The sequence below is a fragment of the Musca vetustissima genome, unplaced genomic scaffold, assembly GCF_032173495.1.
Source record: "Musca vetustissima isolate MV318-11 ecotype Yass unplaced genomic scaffold, APGP_CSIRO_Mvet_v1 utg171550, whole genome shotgun sequence".
NCBI classification, from domain to species: domain Eukaryota; kingdom Metazoa; phylum Arthropoda; class Insecta; order Diptera; family Muscidae; genus Musca; species Musca vetustissima.
In genome coordinates, this window is record NW_026877459.1 from 1 (window position 1) to 22,001 (window position 22,001).

Consider the following 22,001-nt stretch of genomic DNA (forward strand, 5'->3'; position numbering starts at 1 on the left):
GGTGCACCAATGTCGCTATATATACTTCGATTTGCACGAAATTTGGCATAACGTACTGAATAAGAGTGATGCTCCAAGTTTCTAGAAAATGGTGCAGATTTTCTATATAGCTGCCACATATAGTTTCGTCCCGATTTCATGTAAATGTTGCACCAAAGTCGCTATATATCTTTCGATTTGCACGAAATTTGGCATAACGTACTGAATTGAGCCTGAGAGTGATGTCTGCCTTGTTTCGTGAAAATCGGTCCAGATTTTAGATATAGCTCTCTTTTTTATAGATTGATTTTATAAGTAATTGACGCACCATGGAACCAATAGGAACAAAACGTTCTGAAATTAGTATAACCTAACCTGTGACAACTTTGTTTGAAATCGCTTAATATTTGGATAGAGCTTCCAAAAAGGAATCTTCATCGTTGATTATTTGAAGCCCAATTACGTGAATGAATTGCGTCATACTATGCTCAATTTTGTACGTTGTAAAAAACATAATGTTATGTTTGCTTAAAACCGGACGTAAATATATATATATATATATATATGTGTGCTATATGTAAATCTGAACCGATTTTTCAATATGGTTCACCTTAGGCCAAATATATTAGCTGTGACAAGTTTCATTCAAGTTTCATAAACCGATTTTTCCCAATTTCAATAGGGTTCGTCCTTTGGCCAAATAAGTGTACTATGCCAAATTTCATCCAATTCGGTTCATAAATGCGACCTGTACTTCGTTTACAATTTAACATGGACAGACGGCCATGCATAAATCGACTTAAAAAGTGATTCTATGCATATTCTCAAAAGGAACCATGTATCTATCTAGTTTAGTTTTGCCTGTTACAAACACATGCACAAATACATAATAGCCTGTACCGCAGTGTGGTGAAGGGTATTAAAATTGGAATCCGTATCATTGCTCCGCACCAAATACCTATTGTAATTCTTCCATGTACCATTTTCATGCAATAACAATTTTATATTATTTCTGGTACCTTGACCTTATATATATTTAAGATTACTTATTTATAACTATGACGTCCATAAACCTTGCATGATCTTTTCATAGCAACATTATTTTGTTGGTGTTTTGTTTTTTCCTTACATTCCCACAATTTACCATTTTACTAATCGAACCTTTTATCACAACTGATATGAAATATTTTTTTTCTTTTTTTAACTTTTGAATATGTTATATACACATCGTTCATTGTTTGTTTTGGAAGAATTTTCTTTTTTAGCAAACAAAATATTAGAAAAATAAATACGTACTGCGTCAGACTTAATTGACTGTTAATTAGATGTTAAAATATGATAAATAACAAGTTTTATTAGATTATTTTGTTAAAGTACAAAGTTATAGTTCGCATAAGTTGACAATTTTTTGAACTCAAAATAATTACCAGAAAAAGAAACATTTTTGCACGGGTAAGTTAAAAATATGATTTGTATACCCTTCATAACATTGTTCTACAGGATATTATGTCTTTGTGCATATTTTTGTAACAACAAAAGGAAACGAGATAGACACACATGAATGTCCGTCCGTCCGTCTGTCTGTCCATTTTCAATTGTAAACAAAGTACAGGTCGCATGTTTGATTCGAATAGGATGAAATTTGTCACTGCTCATTCATTTGGCCAAAGGACGAAACCAATTGAAGTTTGGAAAAATCGGTTCAGATTTAGATATAGCACCCATATATACTTTCGTCCGATCAAAGTACCTATATAGAGGGATGGTCCGGGTGACTAATTTTTAGGTTTTCGACTGTCAAAAAGGTGTCGAAAACGTCATATACCTGTATATAATGTAATAAATGCAGTAAACGTCATTTATTTCAATATGATCGACATTACAGTTATTTCCAAGAATATATATTATTCTTACATTCTGACTACTCCTTCTTAAATCTGACTACTGCTTACTAGAACTGATAACAAATTCTAAACTTTTTTGAGAAGAAAATTTTTGAAATTTAATATGGATTTGAGTAAGGCATATCGTCAGATAAAATACAAAAAGGCGTAACTAACAAAAGCATAATTGTGTAGGACAAGCAAAAAACAGTTTTGAATGAAAACTATAAACATGTCATGTGAAATGAAAAAGTATGCCCGGCAGGGTGATATTGCATATGACGAATAATAGACTATAATTTGTTTAACAAATTTAGTTATTTAGTTTAATGGCAGTAATAACAATTAAGTAAAAATTTGAATTTTTTGTTAGTTACGCCTTTTTGCATTTATCAAGTAAACCCACTTGTAGTTACGTCTGTTTGTTTTTTTGTTAATAGAAGCTTCTTTCTTCGCCGCAGACGTGTAAAACTTTGTCAACACATGTAGTTTATCGACATTCAGAATATTCATTCAAAAAGTCAATTTTCATTTTTTTGTTAGTTACGCCTTTTTGCATTTTAGCCAACGATATGTAATTTCCAAATTGGTTAATGGAAATAGCTATTTTGTCAAAAACATAATGGTTTTGGGTGGGTTTCCGACTTTTCTGACGTATGTATTATACGTCGGAAATGTATGTCATTTACGTCGCTGCTTCAGACGGGCCATCTCTGCCTATATATCATTCGACTTGCACCACGTTTAGCATAGCGTACTAATTTAAATCTAGAGTGATGTGTGTTAAGTTTTGTGAAAATCACTTCTATATATATTTTCTTCCGATTTTATGTAAATTATGCACTAAAGACCCAAAGTACACAAAATGTTGCACATCGTACTGAAGTTAGTATAACATAGAAATTAGATAAATATTCTGCACCAAACTCCCCAGATGTGTCCGATTGGCACAACATTTTGCACAACGTACTGAAGTTACTATACCATAACGTGTGGCAAGTTTTGTTGAAATCGGTTCAGATTTAGATATCGCTATAGCTCCTGTATATAATTTGGTCCGGTTTGAAGTAAAAAGTGCACCAAAGACCCAAAGATTGGCCCTTTATATAACCTAGCGTGTGGAAGTTTATATATATCGACGCCTCCGAACCATAGTATGCTAAGTCGACTTAGCATGTTTTAAAGTTTTTTACGTTTTTAGATACTACGGTCCTTAATTTAAATTCACTGAAATTTTGGTAATAAACGGCCAATCCAAACCAAAGGTATAAGCAAAAATGTACTTAGCATGGTACGTACGATTAAAGAAACTTCCATACTTTGAAAGCTTCTACTGAAAAACTCACTTTTCAGACTTAGCATACCATGGTTCGGAGGCGTCGATATATTTTCGTTCGATTTTAAGTAAATAGTGCATACAACTCGCACCGTTTCATCCAGTTAAGACGCAATTTTGGTGCACCGAATAGCTTACGTTTTTTCTTAGTAGTGTACTTAAATAAATAAAGTTAGTCCGATTGGGACGAATTTGTGCACAACGTACCAAATTGGACTTAGAATAACGTGTATTGGATTTTGTAAAATATATTCACATGTAGATATAACCGCTCTATATTTTTTCTGAGTTCATGCAAATAATGCACGAAATATTAAATTTTTTTCCGATCAAGACAAATTTTGAACAATGCACTATGCTGCAGGGTACGAAATGGTGGAGCCACTGATGCTCCAATACGCCCATATACATAATTTTGCTCGAATTCATACAAATGGTAAACAAAAGTGCCCAAGTCTGTCCGATCGACATGCAGATTTATTTTAAATTAGATCAAATGTCTAAATTTAATTTCGTCCGATTCCATTTTAATTGTGTTGCAAAGATGTTATGTCTGTTCTAGCGACAGAATATTGTACATATGAGCATCTCTTGTATGTAACCAAGGTGGTGAAGTCGCACCGTCCGACTTTTGAACTTTCCTTATTAATTATATCCTTCACCACCCTGTGGTACAGGATTAAATCTTTGTACATATATTTGTAACAGGCAAAAGGAAACGAAAAAGTCACATGGTTCCTTTTGTGAATACGCATAGAATCACTTTATGCATGTCCGTCCGTCCATATATTTTTGTGAACACAGATCACATTTATGAACCGATTTTGATGAAATTTGGGACAGCTTACTTGTTTGGCCCAAGGACGAACCCTATTGAAAAATCGGTTAAAATTTAAATATAGCTCCCATTAATATGTTCGCCCGATTTTATCTAAAAGGTGCACGAAACTCCCAATGTTTGTCCGATTTAGACAAAATCCTGCACAGCGTACTGAATTAAGTCCCGTTTAATGTCTGTGGAGTTTTTTTAAGTCAGTTCAGTATTAGATAACTCTAATATATAGTTTCTTCCGATTTTATGTAAATGGTGCACTAAACTCCCAATACATGTCCCATTGAGACAAAATCATGCGCAGTGTCGTGTATGTATTTATGCGAAGTTTTGTTACAGTAGGATCAGATGTAAATGGTGTACAAATGAGCCTACGTTTATTCGATTTAGACGAGATTTTTGGGTTTTTAATTTGTTCAAACATCTATGTCGATCACACATTTATTTTCGCCCGATTCTATTTCCATGGTCCTCTAAAAATTATATGCCTGTTCTATCTACAGGATATTGTATATATTATCATGACTTATATATATCCTAAGTTGTGAAGGGTAGCATATATTTGGTCTCGTCCTATTTTTGAACTTTCCTTACTGTTTTATTTTTTTAATTTGTTGCCCTTTGGAAAAATAACCCAAACCTATGGAAAATATTAATTTTTATCAATAAATCTATGGTGATATTTAGTTTTATTTTTTTATAAATAGGTATGACATAGTTAGACTAATTATCTTATAATATATATATATATATATATATATATATAAAATTAATAAAAATCGAAAATTAATTATCCTTAGTTAAACGTAAAGTGATAACTCTTTTTATAATCACAATGAACTCATCAGATGTGTGAAACAAACAATAATCGCAGTAAATATAGAAATTATCACATCATATTCTAGCAATGAATAAAATATAACAATTCTTCAGCTATAAATTTTATTGTTTATATAGAGGCCAGGGTCATAAATTTCAAAATAACATTACCAGTTTGGTAACAACACCAACACAAAATCGGTAAAAACAAAAAAAAAAATACGAACGTTTATTCATTGATAACAATTTCGCAGTGTCTATGGCCACACATAATCTTATCAGTTATGAGAAGAATGCTACACAAAAAAAAAAAAAAAAAACCCGAAAACTTACATATCGGTCGGTGGTGATATTTCAGAAAAGAATGCTGATGTCTGTCTATCTCGCTGTATGCGGATAGTTGGTTAATTATGTTATCTGTGACACTTCTTGACTGACAAAGATAAGAAAAAACCTTCACCTCCAAAACAGTAAAATAATAAAATATTATTATAAGAAAATAAAAATAAATTAATGTTGCTAACCTTACTGTGCAAGGTGTTCATCGTCAACAAATTATCAAAATTCCAAATATTTTACAAAGACGCGTAAACAAAATTTAATATTCCCGAATTTTCTTGGTTTTGTTAATATTTCTTAGTTTGACATATAATTAATTATAGTCTAAATAATAATAAATTTTATTAATATATTTTATCGCAATACTAAACGAGAGAAATTTTAAAAGAGAAAATATGAAAAACATTTTTTTTTTGATTTCGAATAAATACTTCGAAATTTTTTCACAGGAAAATATTAGTAATTTTAGTGGTAAGGCATGGAAAGTATTTTAGGTATGTGCTCCTTTTTTTGCATAGATGATTCTGGACTCGTTTTAAGTAGATTAGTGATAGAGTTGTATGATCCCTATAAAAATCCCTCCAGTTTGTTTTTAACATACTTTACTGCTTGATATAATTTCAGGTGTCCAGTCAGAAAAGAATTTTTAGCCACACCTTTCAAAATCACTCGCTATAGTAACGTAACATGTTGGGTTGAAAACTTATCATTCTGGTTGGAACCTCTCGAAATATTCACCTTAATATTTTGATATTGAGCTTAAAAATTTTGCACATACATTGTCATTTCTTCTAGTACTGAAAACGGAATATATCAATCCACTTTCTAGGGTAGGTAGCAGTGGATTCCATATTTTGAGGCTTTTTGGCACCTTTTTAACCAAATTAAGCTGTAATTTGATATTTTGCGATCTCTCTGGGTAGAAAAAGGTTCATACAAAAAATTAGCGGTATTTTTCGATATTTTGGAGGGTTAAGACAAGTTTTCAGCCAAATTGGATCTAACTTGATTTTTCAGGTTCTCATGAGGTGTCAAATCTTCTTGCCAAAAATTATATGTATGGGTTTACGTTTCGGTATAATGGCAATGTGGTATAAACGGTTAATATACACAGAAAATTGTAAATATAGCCTCATATGAAGATTTTACCCACATTTTCCCACTGAAGGGTAAAAAATCTTTTTTGCGGAATATTGTCTATACTCGTCCAAAACTTGACAAAGTAGGTTCTGCCCCATTTTCGGCATTTTTTGGGCTGGTAAATTAATAAAAATAAATAAATTAAATATATGTCATGTTAAGTTTTGTAACATAACATATATTTAATTGAAGATTTAACCCTTCAAGTGTTTTTGTCGAATATAATCGACATTTAAAAGTACTCTCTTTCTTTGCTTTTTTTCGGTTATCCTCTGTTTTTGTTTTTGCTGAAAGGCAGACGAAACAGTCCGAGGGTTAAAATGACAATTGCAATTTTTTCTAAACTATGTGCCTTTATAAAATTTTAAATGCAAAATTTTAGATTTTAATTCCGACAAAATGTTTTTGACACTGATGGCGGGCATCACTGGAACATCGGAATCCGGAAATTCCAATTGTTTTAGAAAGGGTGCATGTCTGGCTCTCGTATGAACTAGGATTATTGACTTCGCTCAAAAATTAACAAAATGGCGGACCTTTAATTTTTTCTTTTTTTTTGGAAATTCGCCTGTTTTTGACCACAAACTAAGTTAAAGAATAAGGAAGTTCTTCATCGATTGGCTTTATCCTAGTATCCATACGATAGCTATACAGTCCCAGAGAAACGTGTCAAAATTTGGAACCGACTGCATTATTAGTTTTTGAGATATCGTGCCTGCCATTCGTAAATCACTGCTTCGAGAAAGATGAGTTTAAAGTTTGAGAATCACTCTTGCCGTCACTTGATGCTGACACAATAAATCGACTATATCTTCAAGAGTTCTTGAGATTTTCACTTGAAATTTTGTAGGGACATTCTTGAAATAGTGTAGATTCGAAAAACTAAATAAAATTTTTTGACACATTTTGTTTGTTTCGTACATCAGTTTGTTTCTTACATCGGAATTTTAGCCACACTATCCGAATTCTTTGGCTATAATAAAGTTCAATGTGGGATGGAACGTCAATTTTCACTTGTAGTACACTCTACGTAAAGGTGGAGTGTCATTATTTTTGCAACCGGAAATATTTATCTTAGATTCCGCCAGTTGATATCAGATATAGCTTACAATATTTAATATATAATCCCATGTTTTGACATAGCGTTTGTCCTTCGAAGTCGATATAATGTGGCATATCAGATTCCGGAAGAATAAAAAACTTATTTCCAAAATAGTTTCAATATTCCTTTCGGGATACACCTTACTTGATCGGCGTCCTCCAACTACCCATTTTATATGGGGATTATGTGGGCTACATGGGGATATTCTTTTTCCACGAAACTTTTTTACCTTAAAGAAGCCGAAATGCGAAGAACTGTTACATTACTTGGAAAATTAAAAAAAAAAACAAAAAAAACTGTAAGGAAAGTAGTAAAAAAATTCTACATATGTATCCTAAAAGACGTCGATTTTTCGAAAGAGCATTGGACGATTGAATATGTGATCTTTATCTAAACCGACTCACAACAATCCCTACACATATCATTCTGCAACTTATGCTAAATTTTGTGAATCGATTTAAATCAAATTTTACAAACGCTTTACCAAAATTCATGCAAATCGAAAGATACATAGGGACTTTGGAGGCACCAATTACCTTAAATCGGACTAAAATATATATGGGAGCTATATGTAAATCTGAACCGATTTTCATGAAATTAAGCACATATTATTATGACGCAATTTAATACGATGTGCCAAATTACGTGCAAATCGAAAGATGTATAGGGACTTTGCTGCACCATTTACCTAAAATCGGGCGAAACTAAATATGGGAAGCTTATCTTAATCTAAACCGATTTCACGAAACTTAGCACACATTATTCATAGTACACTGCGCTCGATTTCATGTAAATCGGACGATATATAGATACTTTGGTGCACCATTTACCTTAAAACCGACGAAAATTTATATGGGAGCTATATTTGAATCTGAACCGATTTTCACGAAACTTAATACACATCATTCTAGGTTAAATTCAGTACGATGTGCCAAATTTCGTGTAAATCGAAAGATATATAAGGTCTTTGGTGTACCATTTACCTTAAATCGGAAAATATATGTGGAATCTATATCTAAATCTGAACCGATTATCGCAAAACTCAGATTAAGTCATTCTAGACTTTATTCAGTACGCTATACCAGAATTCGTGCAAATGGAATGATTTTCATGAACATTGGTGCACTATTTACCTAAAATCGGGCGAAGCTATATATGGGAGCTATATCTAAATCTGCACCGATTTTTACGAAACTCAGCACACATCATTCTAGACATAATTCAGTAAGCTATGCCAAAATTCGTGCAAATCAAACGAATTGCAGGGACTTTGGTGCACCATTTATCTAAAATCGGGCGAAAATATATATGGGGCTATTTCTAAATCTGAACCGATCTTCACGAATATTGTCACACATTATTCTTGACTCAATTTAGTACGCTGTGCGAAATTTCGTACAAATCGGAGGATATATAGGGACATTGGTACACCATTTACATTAAATCGGTAAAAAAATATATATCAGAGCTATATCTATATCTCAACCGATTTTTCCCAATTTCAATAGGGTTCGTCCTTGGGCCAAACAAATGAGCTGTACCAAATTTCATCCAATTCCGATCATAAATGCGATCGTGCTTTGTTTACAATTTAACATGGACAGACAGACGGACGGACACGCATAAATCGACTTAAAAAGTGATTCTATGCATATTCTCAAAAGGAACCATGTGTCTATATCGTTTCCATTTGCCTGTTACAAACATATGCACAAGGTCATAATACCGCGTGCCACAGTGTGGCGAAGGGTATAAATATGTTGGGGCCATATCACAATGTGGAACTGTGCAGAGAATATATTGCGAAGAAATATTTAACATAAAAGAATCCGAGATGCTAACAACTATTATATATATATAAGGTTAATTATCGAATCTTATGTTCTAGTTTTTTTTCTTATCTTAAGCAGATTAAATCATTACAAGAGAGTCTTAGAACCTAACACCGAACAAATCATATAGCTATTTTAATATAAACAAGTGAAAAAGCGTTAAGTTCGGCCGGGCCGAACTTTGGATACCCTCCACCATAGATATACTGACAGGTACTTGAAATGAAAATATAGGGAAAAAAACCAAAAAGTTGACCTATACCGACATTTCTACAAAACGATTATGTAAACCATAATACACAAAAATTTTAGTGGATAATTATAACCTCAGCCTTATGGCTAATGAGGGTGTGCCTCATCGAAATATCGGGTCTAGACCCCATGTCTCTTTGGGCCAAATTCAGAACATTTTGATTTCATCCAAATTTTGCCCATCTTATTATATCTTCCTAACTTAGTTCAAGTTCGAAAATGGGGAATATCAGTCCACTTCTTCTGGTACCTCCCACACAGGGGGTAGGTCTAAATGCGGCTATAATTCATTATGGAATCTTACGTTCAAATTTTTTATCTCGCTATCCTCCGCAGCCGAAATGATCAGATAACTATTTTCATATAAAAAATGGGGTTATATGAGGACTACCCCAAAAAGGGGGCGAATATTAATAATTTTTGGTAGGGAAATTTTTTACCATACACGACTACAAAATACCAAATTGCAGCAAATTCGGTTGAAAAATGCGCTCAAGAACCCGAAAATTGGGGGTACCCTTATATGGGGGGCCATCCGAAAAAATGGACCTATATACATTATTTTTGTGGAGAGATTTGGTACCTATTAAAAGAATCTCAAAATACCGAACATTGGGGGGGGGGGGGGGGGGGGGGGGGGTACTATATGGGAGCCTAAACGTGGACCGAACGTGGATCTTCGAACTTGACCTGCCTGCAGGCAAAAGATAAACCTATGGAAAATTTCAGCACCCTATATCAATTCCTTCAGAAGATAGCGTGATTACAACAGACATACGGACGGACGGAAGGATATGGCTAGATAGTCTTAGAATTTTACCCGGATCAAGAATATATATACTTTTTAGGGTCGGAAATGAATATTTCGATGAGGTACAAGCGGAATGACAAAATTAATATACCCTCCATAATATGGTGGTATAAAAATGCGTTATCGCTATATATATCATTCTAATGTATTTGTAGTTGCTTTAAAAATCACTTTTCTATCACTTTCCTTCGGTCTAAATTTCGCAAAAACATTGTTTCCGTATCTTGTTCTTGTTCGCCTTTTACAACATACAACACATTTTTTTACAATCTTCTATTTACTCTTTTATAAACTTAGCAATAAATATTATTATTTTCCTACTTTTTTTCAGGCTGAATATGTATGGGTCAAGCCGCAAGAGAATGCACGCAGTGAGTTTGCAATACCGTTTGGAGCACGTGTTGTGCGAACAGATAAAAATCGTACACAAGTCACCGATGATTATGGCAAACAATATTGGGTACCCAATTCGGATATTGTCAAAGCAATGCATTTGACATCACAAAACGGTGTCGATGATATGATAACGCTGGGTGAACTACAAGAATATACAATTCTGAGAAATTTGGAAATACGCTACAAACAGAAGAAGATTTATGTAAGTACTAATTTCTTATAATAATAAAAATATTGATAAAAATCAAGAATTCGTTTTTCGATAAAGTGAAGTGTGTTTAAATATTTTATAGCCATAATATACAATTCTCTTCCCATTCTTAGAAAAAAAAGTTATCTTTAGTGGTTTACTTAAGAAACTGAGTATTGTGGGTTAGGTTGGATTTAAAATAAACAAATCATTTAGAAATCGATTGTGGATATAATTAATAGAAGTTATGACTCAACATTGCTATTTACATTTTGCGGAGCTTTGTCAATAGGACGAAACCTGTTGTGGAACTACAAAAATACCATAATCATCCTCGCTAAAATTTTCTAAAAAAACTATTCGAAAAAATTATGAAAAAAAACGTTTGCTCATATAAACCATATTCCTTTTACAAATCCACGCCTCTATTATATCATGAAACATATTCCTTTTTTTTCCTTTTATTCCACGCTTCCAATATTTCCGAAAAAATGTACGCCTGCAATTATCTTGAATTTTTTTCTTTAAACAATCCACGCGTCTAATAGTCCATGTAATAGATGAGTGCGTGCCGCTAAATGGCTTGGCTCGAGTCTTTGCTATTCATCACTGGGTTTCATCTACAATCCATTATTGGTGGTTCGTGTCTACGCTACATGCGGGCTGCACCATCTAACGGCAATTTTGCCCACTCTGTAATTTAATATGATTTTTATCGTATGACCATATACACCCTATTTCGGGACTCGGTTCCTCAATTTTCCTAGGAAAGCAGCAGAAACTGAAAATTAATATTTAATTGCTTCGAAAATTGAAATCAATAATTACACTATTTCTTAAGAAATGGAATTTCCCATTAATAATAAATCCTATTCTTTCTTCATTTCAGACCTACACCGGTTCCATGTTGGTTGCAATTAATCCCTACCAAGTCCTGCCCATATATACAAATAAACAAATCAATGAATATCGTGGCAAGAAAATCAATGAATTGCCGCCACATATATTCGCAATCAGTGATAATGCCTTCCAAGAGATGCGACGAGAGAAGACCAATCAATGCATTGTCATCAGTGGTGAATCGGGTGCTGGTAAAACTGAGAGTACAAAATTGATCCTACAATATTTGGCTGCCATTAGTGGGAAACATTCATGGATTGAACAGCAAATTATTGAAGCGAATCCCATCATGGAGGCATTTGGTAATGCCAAAACTGTACGCAATGATAATTCTTCAAGATTTGGAAAATACATTGAAATTCGTTTCACCGAAACGGGTGTAATACAGGGTGCCAAAATTGAACAGTATCTTCTGGAGAAATCACGTATTGTCTCACAGAATCATGATGAACGGAATTATCATATTTTCTATTCCATGTTGGCTGGTCTGAGCCCCGAGGAACGTAAACGATTATATTTGCAGGAACAATCACCGGCGAAATATCATTATTTATCGCAGGGTGGTTGTTACAAATTAGCTGGAAAGAATGATGCCAAAGATTTTGCCGATATACGTTCAGCAATGAAAGTGCTATCCTTTAGTCCCGAGGAGCAATGGCAAATATTTAATTTATTAGCCGCAGTTTTGCATTTGGGTAATTTGGGTTTTAAAGCCACTGAGGTCCGTAACATGGAAGCAGCTGAAGTCAATGATCCAGATAATGCCGCCAGAGTTTCCTCGTTGCTGGGCGTAACGAAGGAGGCGTTATGTGAAACATTAACCCAGAAGACAATGATAATTCATGGAGAACATGTGGTCACTAGTTTGTCAAAGGAGTATGCTCTCGAAGGACGTGATGCTTTTGTGAAAGCTTTGTATGGCAATATATTTGTACATATTATTAAACGTATCAATGATACGATTGATAAGAATCCAGTGAAAAATATTAACACTATTGGTGTATTGGATATATTTGGTTTTGAAAATTTCGAGGATAATAGTTTTGAGCAGCTGTGCATTAATTATGCCAATGAAAATTTACAACAATTCTTTGTGAAGCATATCTTTAAGGTGAGTATCTTAGTCATAATATAATTTATTTTGTATTCATTTCGCGTAAAGCATGAAGATTTTACTTAAATTCAGGACGTACACCGAATTTGAAACATCGACACATTGTGTAATGTATAAAAAGTTCGACTTAACAAAACTTAACGAGTATTCTACATACGGCAGCGGATTCTACGATACTGGATTAAACCGAAGGTATCATAACGGTAGTTGCCAACCCAGTTATGACAACTCTATTTTTGCACGGGGAATGAGGATGTCTCCAGCATAATATGGAGACATCCCCATTCACCATTTGCCTTGTAGTTTGTCACCTCTGAAAACCGCACTTTATTTAACCATAATGGAAGCCAACTGACAGGATTTCAGCGAGTTCACCTATCATCGGCTAAGAGAACTTTCCAAAAAGTTAGTTCCAAAGATAAGTGCAGCTGCAGCCATCAATTTATTTTTGCTGGTCGAATACCCGAAATGAGACCTAATTTCCTAGCAGAGACAGGTAGACTAGCAAATGAGGGCAATGAGCTCTGCCGTTCGATCATCCTTATTTAAGGGAACTTACGTTGGAGGTCAGCAGATTCGTTGCGTAGCTTAAACGGGATAAATCTAAAATAACTGAAGTCGAATGCCTGAAATGAGACCTAATATCCTAGCCGAGGCAGGTAGACTAGCAAAGAAACGTGATGAGCTCCGTCGTTGTAACCTCGCAGATCTCCAGGTCATGGAAATAACGTTCGATATCAGCAGATTTGTCGAGTAGCATAAATGGGATATGTCTGAAGTGTTGTAATATTGAAAACGGTATAAGTAAACTGTGGACAAAGGTTAAATTGCTCTGGAACCTTGGACATAAGGGCGAGAGGACTTCAGTCACATTTAACGACTAAGCAGTGACATATCCGAAGTAATATCCCAGTTATATTAACTGACAGTTTGTCGAGAATACCGAAAGTGACATGGTGAAGCCTTATAGTACTACGTCGTATAAGATCACAGTTAGAGTAGCTACCACAGCAATTTAAAATCATCTAAAACTTTGGGACCGAACGTAAAGTAATGGTGAAAAAACTGGAAGAACCTGCTGTAAAGTCCTCAATTTGTCGATAGCCATCCACATCGTTCCTGTAGCCTGGACAATGAGCGTGGCGGGGCGGTTCCGCTACTGAACCCAGGAAAGATACTAGTAAAGGTGAATCGTACAGTTCGATTTCAGTCTTGTCGCCAATAGCGAAGATTTTTGATGCATTATTCCTTTCAAGCATCTGGAAAAGCTTTCCAGTTGAGGATAATCAGCATGGGTTCCCTTTCCACACTTATAGGTCTAAGATCAAAACATAACCGCTCAGTCAGTGTTGAATAAAATGTCATGCCATTAATTTAGAGGACGTCGAGAACACTTTTCTCCTGCCAATTTTTAAAAGTTGGATAATCAATTACATGTTTGGGCCAGCCAGCCGAGTATGGCGTTTCGGAATAAGATATTCAAACCCCATAGAGTAAAGCAGGGACTTTACTAGAGTGTGGTAATAGCTTCGGAACATTGTAACCTATAGGTCTATGTCATAGAGATCGTAAAATATGAACATGAGAGATGGTTACGTATGAATATGATCGCATGATAATAGCGTCGCGTTCGGTCGTTGAGGACATATGTATGTATGTGAAAGGTTGAAACCTTATGTTGTCGATTTGGTAGCCTCCTTCCACGTCACAAAATCTTCGATCATATTGTTTACCACATGGACTGTGTAGATGAAAATACCTTTGAATGTGCAGAATTAGTGAACCTTGTCAAATATTAATTCATATCATAACATCCCACAAAAAATTCTTGATAAATTGGTTCAAGGCATATTCAAGTAGTAAAATTAAAGCCCTTACAGATACAAAAAGTTTTAATAAGATTTCTAATACCATCACCAGATGGATAATTCCATACGACGCCTTTTCATTTATTTCAAACTCCTCCACATACAGACTTTTAATTTCGGATGGGGCAACATAATTTGAAAGACACTTCGATTCTTGATACAATCTTTCATGTATTAGTTCTCCGTAAAAAACCAATACAAACCAGTGAGCGGAGCAGTATAGTCGGACGGGGCCGACCATATGATACCCTACACAACTTCCACGAAAAACTAACTTTCTGTGGATCTATATTCTGAGCTTGGGCAATATTTAGCGATTTTTGAACCATCTGGACCAACTAGAGACCGACAATTATTACTAATGTTCAGTACAGCCCTTCTAATTACTTGCCCAGATTCCCTTCCCTTGTGTTGTGATCTTCTTACCCATTGGAGACTATAGATCGACTCGTAAAAACACAAAAAATTAAGTTTTCGGTCCACTTCATCACAATGGCGTTGTCCTTGATCATAACTGAAACCTCATGGAACATTTAAAAGTCATCTGCGCTATATTTCCGCATTCCAGTGTGGTAATGGTTTACTAAATAATATCTCAGAACGTAAGCACCTGTAAATATTTAAGTGTAACTCCCACATCTGAGTACATACGACCTTATATTTGGTATCAATTTAAAGGTCAACCACTGCCCTTGGATGTAGCAACAACTTTTTGGGTCTATGACTTTCAGGGGTAAATCTATACGCTATAGAATACATTTTTTTTTTAATTTTTCACACAAAAGTCAGGGTCCATTTGATCCGCTAAATATTGACCGATCCTTATCAAAACAGGCATGCTTATTCCTTGGCCCGATCGCTTTCTCTATGTAAAAATTCGCGATGTTTGGGCCATAATTGCGGCCTCTAGAGCGACTAGAAAAACCGATAAAAATTAAGTATTTGGTCCATTTCATCCCCTAGATATTAACCGATATTTACCAAAAATAGGGGTCTTCATTGGCCAGAACCCATCCTACATGCAAATTTCGTGAAGATTGGTCCATAATTGTGGCCTGTATCGTGTTTACAAAATATAATGGACAGACGCACGGACGGACGGACACACATGTCTAGATCGACTCAGCTAGTCGAGATATGACGATCGGTATACTTAAAGGTGGGTCTAAGATCAATATTTCGCGGCGTTACAAACTTTTGGGGCTGCACAAAGCTATAATACCCTGACAACATAGTTGGGTAGGGTATAATTAAGTGTTGTTATTGAAATATATTGAGTTCGAAGCTATTAAACCCATTCTGACCACCATTTGTATACCACGTCCACTAGGTTTATGTCAAATTTTAGATCTTATATTATTGTATTTTATTTCTGATAAATCAATAATTATATTCTCCTTATTTTTAATTGCAGATGGAACAATCCGAATATCAACAGGAAAATATCAGTTGGCAACATATTGAATTTCAAGACAATCAAGAGGTGCTCGATATGATCGGCATGAAAGCCATTAATATTATGTCTCTCATCGATGAGGAATCGAAATTCCCCAAAGGCACTGACTATACGTTGCTCGAAAAATTGCATTCGCAACATGGTAATCGTTCGATTTATGTTAAAACTAAATCACGATCCAATACTCTGTTCGGTATTCGACATTATGCCGGTGTGGTTATGTATAATCCTCAAGGATTTTTGGAAAAGAATCGTGATTCCTTCAGTATGGATTTAAATACGATGATTGCTAAGTCGAAAAATAAATTCCTGAAGGAAATTTTCCCGGTGACGGTACCATTCGATACGATTAAGAAACAGGTGACGTTGTCGGTGAAATTCCGCAACTCTTTAGAGTTGCTGATGCGAACATTGGCGGCTGCTCACCCATTCTTTATACGCTGCATCAAACCCAATGAAAATAAACAACCAAATGTAAGTTTTGGGGAGAGATATTACAGGAGAGAGTTTTAAAATAATTCGGCTTCTTTTCTTTTTCTAGCAATTCGATCGTGAACTATGTGTCCGCCAGCTACGCTACTCGGGTATGATGGAAACTGCGCGCATACGACGTGCTGGCTATCCCATACGCCACACCTACAAGGAATTTGTGCAACGTTATCGTATTCTCATGCGTGGCTTAGGCCCCTTGGACAAGGTGAACTATCGCCAAGTCACTGAGGATATTTGCCATAAAGAATTATCACTGAAATCGGATCATCAATTTGGTTTAACGAAAGTTTTCCTGAAGGATTGTGACGACGCCCTATTGGAGGAGGAAAGGTCGCGGGCCATACTCAAAGCCATTGTTACCATCCAGAGAGCTGTAAGACGGTTAATATTTAAACGTTATATGGAAAAGCATCGTAATGCCGCCATTGTGATACAAAGAAATTGGAGAGCCTGTAAACCACGTCGAGACTTCTTGTTAATGCAGAGGGGTTTCCATCGTCTGGCGGCCAAGGTCCAATCACGACAATTAACCTATGATTTTGTCCAACTACGAAGACGTGTAACATTGCTGCAGGCCCGCTGTAGAGGCTATTTGGCACGCAAGGAATTCCGAGCAAAATATGCTGAACGTTTGCTGAAGATAAGAGAATTGCGGGCCCTGAGGAAACAAGAGGAGGAACAATATCGCCGGGAAGGCGAACGTCGTTGGAAGCAGCATGCTGAGGATAATTATCAGAAACGTCTGAAAGGCATCGATCCTCTGAAGAAAAGTCCTGCCCCTACACCACGTGCAACAAATACAACTACAACTAATGGTCATGTTAAACCGGAGGAGGAACGTAATAACAACAACTACATTGATGACGAGTCCTCGAAGAAAATTGTCGATGATGTCTTTGGTTTCCTCAATGATGCCGATGTAAGTGGCCCAGTGGGACCCAATGTTAAAGAGAAATCTCTAATGTTTGAGAAAGTGTTAAGTAAACCTCGTATAATACCCACCAAATTGTTATCGCGTCCGGTAAATTATTATGAATCGAGCGTACCCCAACCTCCACCACGAAAATATGCAAATCAAACACGTCTGTAAATAAATGTATATGTGTGTGTAGATATTACCCTGTCCCCATTCTTTTTGTTTCATGCGAAACAAAATAAAATAAATTGGAAATTGTATATTTTTTATAAATTCTATAAGACCTCCATAAACCCCTACGATCGATTGGTGAATATGGTGGGTGGTATTAAAATTTCATTTCCATTTGTGCCAGTACATACCCGCTTTCCCCCACAATAAAATACCCTTGCCATTTTCCCAATCCCCACGTTTCACTGGTAGTTTGTATTTTTTTTTTTCTTTTTTACCTAGAGATAAGTTTTCTATCCTGCCTCAATCCCCCACTTTGCAAGATTATTTGTTTGTTAAATTATTTGTACAAAATATTTATAAAAAAACGTAATTATAATTAATTATGTATTTTGTTTGTTATTTCTTTTTGTTTTCTTGTCAACAACAACAACCAAACCTCAAAGTATTTTATGTCAAAACAAGTATGTATAATTATTTATTGTAAATAAAATTCTATTAATTTATATCCATGACATGGAAATTGTATAAAAATGTTGTAGTTTTGTATTTTTGTGTCTATATACATTCATATATTACTTTGGAATTATATTTGATCTTTAAATGCTTTGGGTGGCTGATTATGATGGTGGTGGCGGAAGCTTTTTTGCATTAATTGTGTTGTTTAATTATTATATTATAATGCACCATAAACATAATACTGAATACACAAAATTAAAGTAATTATAATAATGATATTACCCCACCATCATCAATCAATCCACCGAGGCAATTAAAGACAAGGATTCTCAGCTTATAAAGGTCTGATCCCGGGTAATCTTTGGCCCAGCTTTAAATAGGGCAAATATGCTATATTAAACATTACAAAGACGAAAAGTAATAATATTGTTGAACCAATCCGAATACGTAATAGCTACATTGCTGCAAATTAAACCTAATTGAAATTCATTGTCGGACAAAACAGGCCACATTATTCCTTATAAGATCTTGAAGAATTCGCATACTGTAAGCTTTTTCTATAAATTCTTCGCTGGTCGTCAAATTAGTTCTGCAAATGAACAAATTTCATTACAAAATGACATGAATTACGTTTTGTTGAAATCGGTTCGGGTGAAAAAATGACCTACAACATGTAGTGTGCTTTCAAAATCTCTTAAAAAGGTGGGAACATTTATATGGAGACTATGTCACGGAATACCAAATTCGGTGGGCAAATTTGACTAACATTTTCAAAATATTAGGTTGGGAAAAAAGAAATCCATTAGGCCGGTCGTTGAAAATGTCGATAAAATCGGAGAAATTATCGAAATTGACCGGCATGTTAGCAGTAGTAACATCGCCCAGGGGCGGGAAAAAGAAATCCATTCGGGTGAAAAAATGACCTACAACATGTAGGGTGTTTTCCAAATCTCTTAAAAAGGTGGGGACTTTTATATGGAGACTATGTCACGCAATACCAAATTCGGTGGGTAAATTTGTCTAACATTAATCAAAATATTAGGTTGGGGAAAAAGAAATCCATTAGGCCGGTCGTTGAAATGTCGATAAAATCGGAGAAATGATCGAAATTGACCGGCATGTTAGCAGTCGTAACATCGCCCAGGAGCTAAAAATCGACCATAAAACTTTTTGAAACCATTTACACAATGCTGGATTCAAAAAAAAAAGCTCGATGTTTGGGTGCCACACCAATTAACAGAAAAAAAAACAGTAAACAAAAGTTCAAAAGTCGGACGGGCTGACTATATGATACCCTTCACCACTTTGGGTACATACAAAACATGTTCATATATACAATATCCTTTAGCTAAAATAGAAATTGGAGGACCATTGAAATGGACGAAATTAACTGCGCGAAGTACATAGATATTTGAACTAAATTAAAACAACCCATACTAAAATCTAAAATTTATGAAATATTGAATGTCAATCATCGAGCAAAACTCCGCGGATGTACATAGATATTTGAACTAAATTAAAACAACCCATACTAAAATCTAAAATTTATGAAATATTGAATGTCAATCATCGAGCAAAACTCCGCGGATGTCAACCTGTAGTAACATCAATACGGTAGGCACAATTTTGTTTCAGACGAAAAAAAAAACAAAACTTGGCATACCTCAATCTGGACCTAATTCAGTGCGCTGTGTAAAATTCTGTCTCAATGGGACAAATATTGGCAGTATGGTGCACCATTTACATAAAATCGGAAGCAACTATATCTAAATCTGAACCAATTCCAACAAAAATTCGCATACATAAATTTGGACTTAATTCTGTACGCTGTGCAAAATGTTGTGCTTCAATTAATTCAATTCAATTGGCTTCAATTTGACTCGTTGGTGCTCCATTTACATGAAATCGGGCGAAACTATATTTGGTAGCTATATCTAAATCTAGAGAGAACCTAATTCAGTTCTCTGTGCAAAATTTTATCTCAGTTGGACCAATAATGGCAGTATGGTGTTCCATGGAAGCTATATCTGAATCTAAACCGATTTCAATAGAACTTGGCATAAACCAATCTAGACCTAATTCAGTACTCTATGCAAAATTTTGTCTCAATCGGATCAATATTGGGAGTTTGGTCCACCATTTACATAAAATCGGACCAAGTCTAAATCTGAACTGATTTTCTCCAATTTCAATAGGGTTCGTCCTTGCCAAATAAGTGATTTGTGTCAAGTTTCATCCAAATCGGATTATAAATGTGACCTTACTTTGTTCACAAAAATACATGGACGGACGGACATGCCGAAATCAACTCAGAAAGTGATTCTATGCGTATTTTCAAAAGGAACCATGGTTCGATATCGATTCCTTTTACCTGTTACAAACATATACACAAAGACTTAATACCCTGTAACAGTGTGGTGAAGAGTATAAAAAGAAAAATTGTCCTTCTTCAAATATAATGTGTAAATGTAGCAATCTTTCGCTTTCCACATAATGATCCACAGATCCACATTCAGCTATTTTTCATAAAATTGTATGATTTCTTTTAAATCTTAGTTAGTTCTCCAAACATGGGATAAATAATGTAGCTCTATAAAAATATTCGTTCCAACTCCTTACATTTGATCTGTACAACCCTTCGTGGCACAGAAACTTCTATTTCTTAGAAATAAATTCATATTAAGTCATTGACTTCATTTATTCGCTTTCCGAAATATTCTACATAAAGTAACGGACCTTTTTGGATATTCCAAAGAATGAGTCATTTTCCAAAATTTTAGAAAATATACTTGGAATTTATCGAATCTTCGCAGACGCATTTAAACTTAATTTTAAATTTTGAAATAACGATGAATTTATGCGGCAGAAATGAATTTTAATTTAATAATGACCTGCACTCCAATATAATTGCCTGCATCTTAGACACGCTGTCAAATCCTTGACCTCTCGAAACTGTTGGATCCAAACCCAAACTTATTATTGCGTTTACAATGACGGTAGAAAATTATTTTCCTGTCAATCCTTTAAATTCCACGTAGCAAAGGAAACTTTCTTTAATTATACCCTACACAACTATGTTGTCAGGGTATTATAGCTTTGTGCAGCCCCAAAAGTTTGTAACGCCGCGAAATATTGGTCCTAGACCCACCTTTAAGTATACGGATCGTCATATCTCGACTAGCTGAGTCGATCTAGACATGTGTGTCCGTCCGTCCGTCTGTCCATTATAATTTGTAAACACGATACAGGCCACAGTTATGGACCAATCTTCACGAAATTTTGTATGTAGGATGGGTTCTGGCCAATGAAGACCCCTATTGTTTTTGGGAAAGATCGGTTAATATTTAGGAGATGAAATGGACCAAATACTAAATTTTTATCGGTTTTTCTGGTCGCTCCAGAGGCCGCAATAATGGCCCGAACATCGTGAAATTTAGCATGGAGAAGGGAATCGGGCCAAAGAATAAGCATGCCTCTTTTTATAAAGATCGGTCAATATTTAGCGGGTCAAATGGAGCCTGACTTTTGTGTGAAAATTACAAAATTTGTATTCTATGGCGTATATAATTACCCCTGAAGGACATAGACCCGAGACGTTGATATTATATCCAAGAGGAGTGGTTGACCTTTAAATGAATACCAATTATATTGTTGTATATGCTCGGATACGGAAGTTACACCTAAATATTTACAGGTATCTCCGTATTCTTATAT

At 35.1% G+C, this 22,001-nt stretch overlaps 1 protein-coding gene across 1 annotated transcript; it reads left to right on the forward strand.

Annotated features, from left to right (window-relative positions):
* Positions 1 to 10,656: 10,656 nt before the first annotated feature.
* On the forward strand, positions 10,657 to 17,831 carry LOC133322061 (unconventional myosin-VIIa-like; the record flags this gene model as incomplete). Its single annotated transcript, XM_061531126.1, has 4 exons — positions 10,657 to 10,923; positions 11,801 to 12,922; positions 16,208 to 16,723; positions 16,791 to 17,831. Coding segments are annotated over 4 exons (2,946 nt in total), but the record flags the coding sequence as incomplete, so codon positions are not given.
* Positions 17,832 to 22,001: the final 4,170 nt, after the last annotated feature.